The sequence below is a fragment of the Procambarus clarkii genome, chromosome 55 (genome assembly GCF_040958095.1).
Source record: "Procambarus clarkii isolate CNS0578487 chromosome 55, FALCON_Pclarkii_2.0, whole genome shotgun sequence".
NCBI lineage: Eukaryota > Metazoa > Arthropoda > Malacostraca > Decapoda > Cambaridae > Procambarus > Procambarus clarkii.
Genome location: NC_091204.1, coordinates 11,015,355 through 11,028,478, shown reverse-complemented (window position 1 = coordinate 11,028,478; position 13,124 = coordinate 11,015,355). Strand labels below are relative to the sequence as shown.

Below are 13,124 nucleotides of genomic sequence, written 5' to 3'. Positions count from 1 at the left end.
ATGCAGTTACCTTGAGATGATTTCGGGTCTTAGCGTCCCCATGGCCCGGTCGTCGACAAAGGCCTCCTATGTTCTGAGAAATCCGAAACAAGTTTATCCACAGTGCCCATACCCCCCCTTCCCCATCCCCCTCATACAGGCTTGACAGTTGAGTGGCAGCACTTGAGATTCGTAGTGCTAAGGTTCCGGGTCCGATCCCCGGTGGAGGCGGAAACAAATGGGGCAGTTTCTTTCACCCTGATGCCCCTGTTACCTATCAGTAAATAGGTACCTGGGAGTTAGACAGCTGCTACGGGCTGCTGCTTCCTGGGGATGTGTAATAACAAGGAGGCCTGGTCAAGGACCGGGCCGCGGGGACGCTAAGCCCTGAAATCACCTCACGATAACCTTAAGATAACCTACCCCCTTCCTACAGAGGGATATTGCAATACCGTCTGTTAAGGTTTTAAAATACCGAGTTATATCCATTCTATAAAATACCAGTACCGTACCTGTTAATGCTTTTGATGGCTTGGGCCTCATCAAGAACCATGTAGTTCCACTTTAAACGGTTCAAAAACTTGAAGTCTTGAATAACAATCTGGTAACTTGTTACAACTATATGGAAACTTGCCTCCCTCGTCCCTAGATTTTTGCCATCAAAAAACTTGCGAAGATTTTTACGTTCTTCGGGATTACCCCAATATGGCACCACCTGGAAAAGAAGAAGAGAGAATTGGAATTATTTTATATTATATAAAAAAAATAGTTTTTTTATTTATATATACAAGAGTTCTTACATTCTTGTACAGCCACTAGTACGCATAGTGTTTCGGGCAAGGCCTTAATCCTATGGTCCCCAAAATACAACCCCTGCGAAGAATCGTTTAACAACCAGGTACCCATTTTACTGTTGGGTTAAACAGAGGCTACAATTAAGGATTTGCACCCAGTAAATCCTCCCCGGCCAGGATACGAACCCAGGACAAAGCGCTCGCAGAACGCCAGGCGAGTGTCTTACCACTACGCCATGGAGACTGTAGGTGTTATATAAAACTGCACTCCAAACTAAATGTGTATCTTGTAAGATACAACATAGCTCTCAGGAGCAGGCGATGAGTCACAATAACGTGGCTGAAGAATGTTGACCAGACCACACACTAGAAGGTGAGAGGACGACGACGTTTCGGTCCGTCCTGGACCATTCTCAAGTTGATTGAGAATGGTCCAGGGCAGACCGAAACGTCGTCGTCCCTTCACCTTTTATGTGTGTGGTCTGGTCAACATAGTTCTCAGGATAGACCCTCAGCACTAGTTTGCTAGATACACACAGAAACCACAATAGCGTGATATATCAAATGAACCAATCCACAAGGGCGGTGATGAGGGTTCGAACTTACGCCCGGGATGATCGTCTGGGATAAACCCGGGCGTAAGTGCGAACCCTCATCACGATCCTTGTGGATTTGTTAGTTTGCAAGAGCTTGCTGCACTTCCACTCAATCACGCAAAAACTTTATTCATAAATGGTTGTACATTTATGACTGGGAAAGTTGACAAAAACACACAGTAGAGTACATTAATTACATAAGATTCACAACAAGAGCGCAGCACGTAGACATTGTCATTACTAGAATCACAAACTTAATCCATAACAACCTTACAAAACTGGCTGGACTAAACACTGTCTAGTAGTAGGCATCCATCAGTGTCAGGAGACTATGGAGTTGCGCTCTGGTTGTCGGTCTGGAGTGGCCTCACCAGGCAACCCGTTCTCGCAAATTTAATAAGTCAATATTGACTTATTAGTTGCGTGCATAGGTGACATACTAAACATAATAGTTTCCCTCGAAAAGCTTCATACAAAACACCGACCTTACCTAACCTACTTAGTATGTTAAAATAAGCATCTTATAGCTTCGTAATTACAATTGTTACTTAACCTATTATAAGTATAGGTTAGGTAATAATTGTAATTACAAAGCAATAAGATGCTTATCTTAACATACTAAGTAGGTTAGGTAAGGTCGGTGTTTTCTATGAAGCTTTTCAAGGGAAACTATTATGTTAAGTATGTCACTTATGCACATATTTAATAAGTCAATATTGACTTATTAAATTTGCGAGAACGGGTTGCACCAGGGCACAAAGCCAGGGTAGGTTGATTCGGGGGAGAAGCTGTTACCCAGGCAGCAGGTCCCCCCTTTCCACGGCGCTGAAAGTCTCCAATGGAAAGGCACACGCCAATACGATTGGTTCCAGCGCCGTCGCAGGAACTGTGAGTTCCGGGGTTGACCTCGAAGGCGGTGAAGAAGGGCACAGGGACCTCCAACCCCGGAGACCGTCGTGGTCGGGGTCACTGTCTAGCCAATACTGATTGACATTGTATAACAATCTAAATTAAACTAACATTTTAGGCCTAGAGTGAGCAACATTTAGCTAATAATTTGAAAGATGATGTATTGTAAAGACAAAGTGAGGTTTAAATTACAGTGGTAAGATATACATTGACACAATTTATGTTAAAAAACAAGGGTTGAATGTAATGAAATGCCAATTTCTGGGTGAGCCCCTGGTGACTCCCTGATGCTACAGGGAGTCACCAGGGGCTCCCTGATGTTTCAGGGAGCCACCAGGGGCTCCCCGATGCTACAGGGAACCACCAGGGGCTCCCTGATGCTTCAGGGAGTCACCAGGGGCTCCCTGATGTTTCAGGGAGCCACCAGGGGCTCCCCGATGCTACAGGGAACCACCAGGGGCTCCCCAATGCTTCAGGGAGTCACCAGGGGCTCCCTGATGCTACAGGGAGTCACCAGGGGCTCCCTGATGTTTCAGGGAGCCACCAGGGGCTCCCGATGCTACAGGGAACCACCAGGGGCTCCCCGATGCTTCAGGGAGCCACCAGGGGCTCCCCGATGCTACAGGGAGCCACCAGGGGCTCCCCAATGCTACAGGAAGCCACCAGGGGCTCCCTGATGCTACAGGAAGCCACCAGGGGCTCCCTGATGTTTCAGGGAGCCACCAGGGGCTCCCCGATGCTACAGGAAGCCACCAGGGGCTCCCCGATGCTACAGGAAGCCACCAGGGGCTCCCTGATGCTACAGGGAGTCACCAGGGGCTCCCCGATGCTACAGGAAGCCACCAGGGGCTCCCTGATGCTACAGGAAGCCACCAGGGGCTCCCTGATGCTTCAGGGAGCCACCAGGGGCTCCCCGATGCTTCAGGAAGCCACCAGGGGCTCCCTGATGCTTCAGGGAGCCACCAAGGGCTCCCCGATGCTACAGGAAGCCACCAGGGGCTCTCCGATGCTACAGGGAACCACCAGGGGCTCCCCGATGCTACAGGAAGCCACCAGGGGCTCCCCGATGCTTCAGGAAGCCACCAGGGGCTCCCTGATGCTACAGGAAGCCACCAGGGGCTCCCTGATGCTTCAGGGAGCCACCACGGGCTCCCCGATGCTACAGGGAGTCATCAGGGGCTCCCCGATGCTACAGGGAGTCACCAGGGGCTCCCCGATGCTTCAGGGAGTCACTAGGGGCTCCCTGATGCTTCAGGGAGTCACCAGGGGCTCCCCAATGCTTCAGGAGCCACCAGGGGCTCCCTGATGCTTCAGGGAGTCACCAGGGGCTCCCTGATGCTTCAGGGAGCCACCAGGGGCTCCCTGATGCTACAGGAAGCCACCAGGGGCTCCCCGATGCTACAGGAAGCCACCAGGGGCTCCCCAATGCTACAGGAAGCCACCAGGGGCTCCCCGATGCTTCAGGGAGTCACCAGGGGCTCCCCAATGCTTCAGGGAGCCACTAGGGGCTCCCTGATGCTTCAGGGAGTCACCAGGGGCTCCCCAATGCTTCAGGAGCCACCAGGGGCTCCCTGATGCTTCAGGGAGTCACCAGGGGCTCCCTGATGCTACAGGAAGCCACCAGGGGCTCCCTGATGCTTCAGGGAGCCACCAGGGGATCCCTGATGCTTCAGGGAGTCACCAGGGGCTCCCCGATGCTACAGGAAGCCACCAGGGGCTCCCCGATGCTTCAGGGAGTCACCAGGGGCTCCCTGATGCTTCAGGGAGCCACCAGGGGCTCCCTGATGCTTCAGGGAGTCACCAGGGGCTCCCCAATGCTTCAGGAGCCACCAGGGGCTCCCTGATGCTACAGGAAGCCACCAGGGGCTCCCCGATGCTTCAGGGAGTCACCAGGGGCTCCCTGATGCTTCAGGGAGCCACCAGGGGCTCCCTGATGCTTCAGGGAGTCACCAGGGGCTCCCCGATGCTACAGGAAGCCACCAGGGGCTCCCCGATGCTTCAGGAGCCACCAGGGGCTCCCTGATGCTTCAGGGAGTCACCAGGGGCTCCCGGATGCTTCAGGGAGTCACCAGGGGCTCCCCGATGCTACAGGAAGCCACCAGGGGCTCCCCGATGCTTCAGGGAGTCACCAGGGGCTCCCCAATGCTACAGGAAGCCACCAGGGGCTCCCCGATGCTTCAGGGAGTCACCAGGGGCTCCCCAATGCTTCAGGGAGTCATTAGGGGCTCCCCAATGCTTCAGGGAGTCACCAGGGGCTCCCCAATGCTACAGGAAGCCACCAGGGGCTCCCTGATGCTACAGGGAACCACCAGGGGCTCTCCGATGCTACAGGAAGCCACCAGGGGCTCCCCAATGCTACAGGGAGTCACCAGGGGCTCCCCGATGCTTCAGGGAGTCACCAGGGGCTCCCTGATGCTACAGGGAACCACCAGGGGCTCTCCGATGCTACAGGAAGTCACCAGGGGCTCCCCGATGCTACAGGGAGTCACCAGGGGCTCCCCGATGCTTCAGGGAGTCACCAGGGGCTCCCCAATGCTTCAGGGAGTCACCAGGGGCTCCCCGATGCTACAGGGAGTCACCAGGGGCTCCCCGATGCATCAGGGAGTCACCAGGGGCTCCCTGATGCTACAGGAAGCCACCAGGGGCTCCCCGATGCATCAGGGAGTCACCAGGGGCTCCCCGATGCTACAGGGAGTCACCAGGGGCTCCCTGATGCTACAGGGAACCACCAGGGGCTCCCTGATGCTACAGGAAGCCACCAGGGGCTCCCTGATGCTACAGGGAGTCACCAGGGGCTCCCCGACGCTACAGGGAGTCACCAGGGGCTCCCCTGATGCTTCAAAGAGCCACCAGGGGCTCCCAGATGCTACAGAGAACCACCAGGGGCTCCCCAATGCTACAGGAAGCCACCAGGGGCTCCCCGATGCTACAGGGAGTCACCAGGGGCTCCCTGATGCTTCAGGGAGTCACCAGGGGCTCCCTGATGCTACAGGGAGTCACCAGGGGCTCCCCGATGCTACAGGAAGCCACCAGGGGCTCCCTGATGCTTCAGGGAGTCACCAGGGGCTCCCCGATGCTACAGGAAGCCACCAGGGGCTCCCCAATGCTACAGGAAGCCACCAGGGGCTCCCCGATGCTACAGGAAGCCACCAGGGGCTCTCCGATGCTACAGGGAGCCACCAGGGGCTCCCTGATGCTACAGGGAGTCACCAGGGGCTCCCCGATGCTACAGGGAACCACCAGGGGCTCCCCGATGCTACAGGGAGCCACCAGGGGATCCCCGATGCTACAGGGAGCCACCAGGGGCTCCCCGATGCTACAGGGAGTCACCAGGGGCTCCCCGATGCTACAGGAAGCCACCAGGGGCTCTCCGATGCTACAGGGAGCCACCAGGGGCTCCCTGATGCTACAGGGAGTCACCAGGGGCTCCCTGATGCTACAGGGAGTCACCAGGGGCTCCCCGATGCTACAGGGAACCACCAGGGGCTCCCCGATGCTACAGGGAACCACCAGGGGCTCCCCGATGCTACAGGGAGCCACCAGGGGCTCCCTGATGCTACAGGGAGTCACCAGGGGCTCCCCGATGCTACAGGAAGCCACCAGGGGCTCTCCGATGCTTCAGGGAGCCACCAGGGGCTCCCTGATGCTTCAGGGAGTCACCAGGGGCTCCCCGATGCTACAGGAAGCCACCAGGGGCTCCCCGATGCTTCAGGGAGTCACCAGGGGCTCCCCAATGCTTCAGGAGCCACCAGGGGCTCCCGGATGCTTCAGGGAGCCACCAGGGGCTCCCTGATGCTACAGGAAGCCACCAGGGGCTCCCCGATGCTACAGGAAGCCACCAGGGGCTCCCCGATGCTTCAGGGAGTCACCAGGGGCTCCCCAATGCTACAGGAAGCCACCAGGGGCTCCCCGATGCTTCAGGGAGTCACCAGGGGCTCCCCAATGCTACAGGAAGCCACCAGGGGCTCCCCGATGCTTCAGGGAGTCACCAGGGGCTCCCGGATGCTTCAGGGAGTCACCAGGGGCTCCCCAATGCTACAGGAAGCCACCAGGGGCTCCCCGATGCTTCAGGGAGTCACCAGGGGCTCCCCAATGCTTCAGGGAGTCACCAGGGGCTCCCCAATGCTTCAGGGAGTCACCAGGGGCTCCCCAATGCTACAGGAAGCCACCAGGGGCTCCCCGATGCTTCAGGGAGTCACCAGGGGCTCCCCGATGCTTCAGGGAGTCACCAGGGGCTCCCCAATGCTACAGGGAGCCACCAGGGGCTCCCCAATGCTTCAGGGAGTCACCAGGGGCTCCCCAATGCTACAGGAAGCCACCAGGGGCTCCCTGATGCTACAGGGAACCACCAGGGGCTCTCCGATGCTACAGGAAGCCACCAGGGGCTCCCCAATGCTACAGGGAGTCACCAGGGGCTCCCCGATGCTTCAGGGAGTCACCAGGGGCTCCCTGATGCTACAGGGAACCACCAGGGGCTCTCCGATGCTACAGGAAGTCACCAGGGGCTCCCCGATGCTACAGGGAGTCACCAGGGGCTCCCCGATGCTACAGGGAGTCAAAAGGGGCTCCCCGATGCTTCAGGGAGTCACCAGGGGCTCCCCGATGCTTCAGGGAGTCACCAGGGGCTCCCCTATGCTTCAGGGAGCCAACAGGGGCTCCCCAATGCTTCAGGGAGTCACCAGGGGCTCCCTGATGCTACAGGGAGCCACCAAGGGGGCTCCCTGATGCTTCAGGGAGTCACCAGGGGCTCCCCAATGCTTCAGGGAGTCACCAGGGGCTCCCTGATGCTACAGGGAGTCACCAGGGGCTCCCCGATGCTTCAGGGAGTCACCAGGGGCTCCCTGATGCTACAGGGAACCACCAGGGGCTCCCTGATGCTACAGGGAGTCACCAGGGGCTCCCCGATGCTACAGGGAGTCACCAGGGGCTCCCTGATGCTACAGGGAACCACCAGGGGCTCCCTGATGCTACAGGGAGTCACCAGGGGCTCCCTGATGCTACAGGGAACCACCAGGGGCTCCCTGATGCTTCAGGGAGTCACCAGGGGCTCCCTGATGCTACAGAAAGCCACCAGGGGCTCCCCGATGCGTCAGGGAGTCACCAGGGGCTCCCTGATGCTACAGGAAGCCACCAGGGGCTCCCCGATGCATCAGGGAGTCACCAGGGGCTCCCCGATGCTACAGGGAGTCACCAGGGGCTCCCTGATGCTACAGGGAACCACCAGGGGCTCCCTGATGCTACGGGAAGCCACCAGGGGCTCCCTGATGCTACAGGGAGTCACCAGGGGCTCCCCGATGCTACAGGGAGTCACCAGGGGCTCCCTGATGCTTCAAAGAGCCACCAGGGGCTCCCAGATGCTACAGGGAACCACCAGGGGCTCCCCAATGCTACAGGAAGCCACCAGGGGCTCCCCGATGCTACAGGGAGTCACCAGGGGCTCCCTGATGCTTCAGGGAGTCACCAGGGGCTCCCTGATGCTACAGGGAGTCACCAGGGGCTCCCCGATGCTACAGGAAGCCACCAGGGGCTCCCTGATGCTACAGGAAGCCACCAGGGGATCCCCGATGCTACAGGGAGTCACCAGGGGCTCCCCGATGCTACAGGAAGCCACCAGGGGCTCCCCAATGCTACAGGAAGCCACCAGGGGCTCCCCGATGCTACAGGAAGCCACCAGGGGCTCCCTGATGCTTCAGGGAACCACCAGGGGCTCCCCGATGCTACAGGGAGCCACCAGGGGCTCCCCGATGCTACAGGGAGCCACCAGGGGCTCCCCGATGCTACAGGGAGTCACCAGGGGCTCCCCGATGCTACAGGAAGCCACCAGGGGCTCTCCGATGCTACAGGGAGCCACCAGGAGCTCCCTGATGCTACAGGGAGTCACCAGGGGCTCCCTGATGCTACAGGGAGTCAACAGGGGCTCCCCGATGCTACAGGGAACCACCAGGGGCTCCCCGATGCTACAGGGAGCCACCAGGGGCTCCCTGATGCTACAGGGAGTCACCAGGGGCTCCCCGATGCTACAGGGAGTCACCAGGGGCTCCCCGATGCTACAGGAAGCCACCAGGGGCTCTCCGATGCTACAGGGAACCACCAGGGGCTCCCCGATGCTTCAGGGAACCACCAGGGGCTCCCCGATGCTACAGGGAGTCACCAGGGGCTCCCCGATGCTACAGGGAGTCACCAGGGGCTCCCCGATGCTACAGGGAGTCACCAGGGGCTCCCCGATGCTACAGGGAGTCACCAGGGGCTCTCCAATGCTACAGGAAGCCACCAGGGGCTCCCCGATGCTACAGGAAGCCACCAGGGGCTCCCCAATGCTACAGGAAGCCACCAGGGGCTCCCCGATGCTTCAGGGAGTCACCAGGGGCTCCCCAATGCTTCAGGGAGCCACTAGGGGCTCCCTGATGCTTCAGGGAGTCACCAGGGGCTCCCCAATGCTTCAGGAGCCACCAGGGGCTCCCTGATGCTTCAGGGAGTCACCAGGGGCTCCCTGATGCTACAGGAAGCCACCAGGGGCTCCCTGATGCTTCAGGGAGCCACCAGGGGCTCCCTGATGCTTCAGGGAGTCACCAGGGGCTCCCCGATGCTACAGGAAGCCACCAGGGGCTCCCCGATGCATCAGGGAGTCACCAGGGGCTCCCTGATGCTTCAGGAAGCCACCAGGGGCTCCCTGATGCTTCAGGGAGTCACCAGGGGCTCCCCAATGCTTCAGGAGCCACCAGGGGCTCCCTGATGCTACAGGAAGCCACCAGGGGCTCCCCGATGCTTCAGGGAGTCACCAGGGGCTCCCTGATGCTTCAGGGAGCCACCAGGGGCTCCCTGATGCTTCAGGGAGTCACCAGGGGCTCCCCGATGCTACAGGAAGCCACCAGGGGCTCCCCGATGCTTCAGGAGCCACCAGGGGCTCCCTGATGCTTCAGGGAGTCACCAGGGGCTCCCGGATGCTTCAGGGAGTCACCAGGGGCTCCCCGATGCTACAGGAAGCCACCAGGGGCTCCCCGATGCTTCAGGGAGTCACCAGGGGCTCCCCAATGCTACAGGAAGCCACCAGGGGCTCCCCGATGCTTCAGGGAGTCACCAGGGGCTCCCCAATGCTTCAGGGAGTCATTAGGGGCTCCCTGATGCTTCAGGGAGTCACCAGGGGCTCCCTGATGCTACAGGGAACCACCAGGGGCTCTCCGATGCTACAGGAAGCCACCAGGGGCTCCCCAATGCTTCAGGGAGTCACCAGGGGCTCCCCAATGCTTCAGGGAGTCACCAGGGGCTCCCCAATGCTACAGGAAGCCACCAGGGGCTCCCTGATGCTACAGGGAACCACCAGGGGCTCTCCGATGCTACAGGAAGCCACCAGGGGCTCCCCAATGCTACAGGGAGTCACCAGGGGCTCCCCGATGCTTCAGGGAGTCACCAGGGGCTCCCTGATGCTACAGGGAACCACCAGGGGCTCTCCGATGCTACAGGAAGTCACCAGGGGCTCCCCGATGCTACAGGGAGTCACCAGGGGCTACCCGATGCTTCAGGGAGTCATCAGGGGCTCCCCAATGCTTCAGGGAGTCACCAGGGGCTCCCCGATGCTACAGGGAGTCACCAGGGGCTCCCCGATGCATCAGGGAGTCACCAGGGGCTCCCTGATGCTACAGGAAGCCACCAGGGGCTCCCCGATGCATCAGGGAGTCACCAGGGGCTCCCCGATGCTACAGGGAGTCACCAGGGGCTCCCTGATGCTACAGGGAACCACCTGGAGCTCCCTGATGCTAAAGGAAGCCACCAGGGGCTCCCTGATGCTACAGGGAGTCACCAGGGGCTCCCCGATGCTACAGGGAGTCACCAGGGGCTCCCCTGATGCTTCAAAGAGCCACCAGGGGCTCCCAGATGCTACAGAGAACCACCATGGGCTCCCCAATGCTACAGGAAGCCACCAGGGGCTCCCCGATGCTACTGGGAGTCACCAGGGGCTCCCTGATGCTTCAGGGAGTCACCAGGGGCTCCCTGATGCTACAGGGAGTCACCAGGGGCTCCCCGATGCTACAGGAAGCCACCAGGGGCTCCCTGATGCTTCAGGGAGTCACCAGGGGCTCCCCGATGCTACAGGAAGCCACCAGGGGCTCCCCAATGCTACAGGAAGCCACCAGGGGCTCCCCGATGCTACAGGAAGCCACCAGGGGCTCTCCGATGCTACAGGGAGCCACCAGGGGCTCCCTGATGCTACAGGGAGTCACCAGGGGCTCCCCGATGCTACAGGGAACCACCAGGGGCTCCCCGATGCTACAGGGAGCCACCAGGGGATCCCCGATGCTACAGGGAGCCACCAGGGGCTCCCCGATGCTACAGGGAGTCACCAGGGGCTCCCCGATGCTACAGGAAGCCACCAGGGGCTCTCCGATGCTACAGGGAGCCACCAGGGGCTCCCTGATGCTACAGGGAGTCACCAGGGGCTCCCTGATGCTACAGGGAGTCACCAGGGGCTCCCCGATGCTACAGGGAACCACCAGGGGCTCCCCGATGCTACAGGGAGCCACCAGGGGCTCCCTGATGCTACAGGGAGTCACCAGGGGCTCCCTGATGCTACAGGGAGTCACCAGGGGCTCCCCGATGCTACAGGAAGCCACCAGGGGCTCTCCGATGCTTCAGGGAGCCACCAGGGGCTCCCTGATGCTTCAGGGAGTCACCAGGGGCTCCCCGATGCTACAGGAAGCCACCAGGGGCTCCCCGATGCTTCAGGGAGTCATCAGGGGCTCCCCAATGCTTCAGGAGCCACCAGGGGCTCCCGGATGCTTCAGGGAGCCACCAGGGGCTCCCTGATGCTACAGGAAGCCACCAGGGGCTCCCCGATGCTACAGGAAGCCACCAGGGGCTCCCCGATGCTTCAGGGAGTCACCAGGGGCTCCCCAATGCTACAGGAAGCCACCAGGGGCTCCCCGATGCTTCAGGGAGTCACCAGGGGCTCCCCGATGCTTCAGGGAGTCACCAGGGGCTCCCCAATGCTTCAGGGAGTCACCAGGGGCTCCCCAATGCTACAGGAAGCCACCAGGGGCTCCCTGATGCTACAGGGAACCACCAGGGGCTCCCTGATGCTACAGGGAACCACCAGGGGCTCTCCGATGCTACAGGAAGCCACCAGGGGCTCCCCAATGCTACAGGGAGTCACCAGGGGCTCCCCGATGCTTCAGGGAGTCACCAGGGGCTCCCTGATGCTACAGGGAATCACCAGGGGCTCTCCGATGCTACAGGAAGTCACCAGGGGCTCCCCGATGCTACAGGGAACCACCAGGGGCTCCCTGATGCTACAGGGAGTCACCAGGGGCTCCCTGATGCTACAGGGAACCACCAGGGGCTCCCTGATGCTTCAGGGAGTCACCAGGGGCTCCCTGATGCTACAGAAAGCCACCAGGGGCTCCCCGATGCGTCAGGGAGTCACCAGGGGCTCCCTGATGCTACAGGAAGCCACCAGGGGCTCCCCGATGCATCAGGGAGTCACCAGGGGCTCCCCGATGCTACAGGGAGTCACCAGGGGCTCCCTGATGCTACAGGGAACCACCAGGGGCTCCCTGATGCTACGGGAAGCCACCAGGGGCTCCCTGATGCTACAGGGAGTTACCAGGGGCTCCCCGATGCTACAGGGAGTCACCAGGGGCTCCCTGATGCTTCAAAGAGCCACCAGGGGCTCCCAGATGCTACAGGGAACCACCAGGGGCTCCCCAATGCTACAGGAAGCCACCAGGGGCTCCCCGATGCTACAGGGAGTCACCAGGGGCTCCCTGATGCTTCAGGGAGTCACCAGGGGCTCCCTGATGCTACAGGGAGTCACCAGGGGCTCCCCGATGCTACAGGAAGCCACCAGGGGCTCCCTGATGCTTCAGGGAGTCACCAGGGGCTCCCCGATGCTACAGGAAGCCACCAGGGGATCCCCGATGCTACAGGGAGTCACCAGGGGCTCCCCGATGCTACAGGAAGCCACCAGGGGCTCCCCAATGCTACAGGAAGCCACCAGGGGCTCCCCGATGCTACAGGAAGCCACCAGGGGCTCCCTGATGCTTCAGGGAGTCACCAGGGGCTCCCCGATGCTACAGGAAGCCACCAGGGGCTCCCCGATGCTACAGGGAACCACCAGGGGCTCCCCGATGCTACAGGGAGCCACCAGGGGCTCCCCGATGCTACAGGGAGCCACCAGGGGCTCCCCGATGCTACAGGGAGTCACCAGGGGCTCCCCGATGCTACAGGAAGCCACCAGGGGCTCTCCGATGCTACAGGGAGCCACCAGGAGCTCCCTGATGCTACAGGGAGTCACCAGGGGCTCCCTGATGCTACAGGGAGTCACCAGGGGCTCCCCGATGCTACAGGGAACCACCAGGGGCTCCCCGATGCTACAGGGAGCCACCAGGGGCTCCCTGATGCTACAGGGAGTCACCAGGGGCTCCCCGATGCTACAGGGAGTCACCAGGGGCTCCCCGATGCTACAGGAAGCCACCAGGGGCTCTCCGATGCTACAGGGAACCACCAGGGGCTCCCCGATGCTTCAGGGAACCACCAGGGGCTCCCCGATGCTACAGGGAGTCACCAGGGGCTCCCCGATGCTACAGGGAGTCACCAGGGGCTCCCCGATGCTACAGGGAGTCACCAGGGGCTCCCCGATGCTACAGGGAGTCACCAGGGGCTCCCTGATGCTACAGGGAGTCACCAGGGGCTCCCTGATGCTACAGGGAGTCACCAGGGGCTCCCCGATGCTACAGGGAGCCACCAGGGGCTCCCCGATGCTACAGGAAGCCACCAGGGGCTCCCTGATGCTACAGGGAACCACCAGGGGCTCCCTGATGTTTCAGGAAGTTACCAGTGGCTCCCTGATGCT

At 60.7% G+C, this 13,124-nt stretch overlaps 1 protein-coding gene across 1 annotated transcript in view; it reads right to left on the bottom strand.

Annotated features, from left to right (window-relative positions):
* Positions 1-13,124, bottom strand: part of Ino80 (chromatin-remodeling ATPase INO80) — a gene marked incomplete at its 3' end in the record, with an annotated part of 167,440 nt that overhangs the window by 101,555 nt on the left and 52,761 nt on the right. The window contains 1 exon segment of the mRNA XM_069305469.1: positions 492-694. Coding sequence (XP_069161570.1) covers positions 492-694 — 203 coding nt within the window.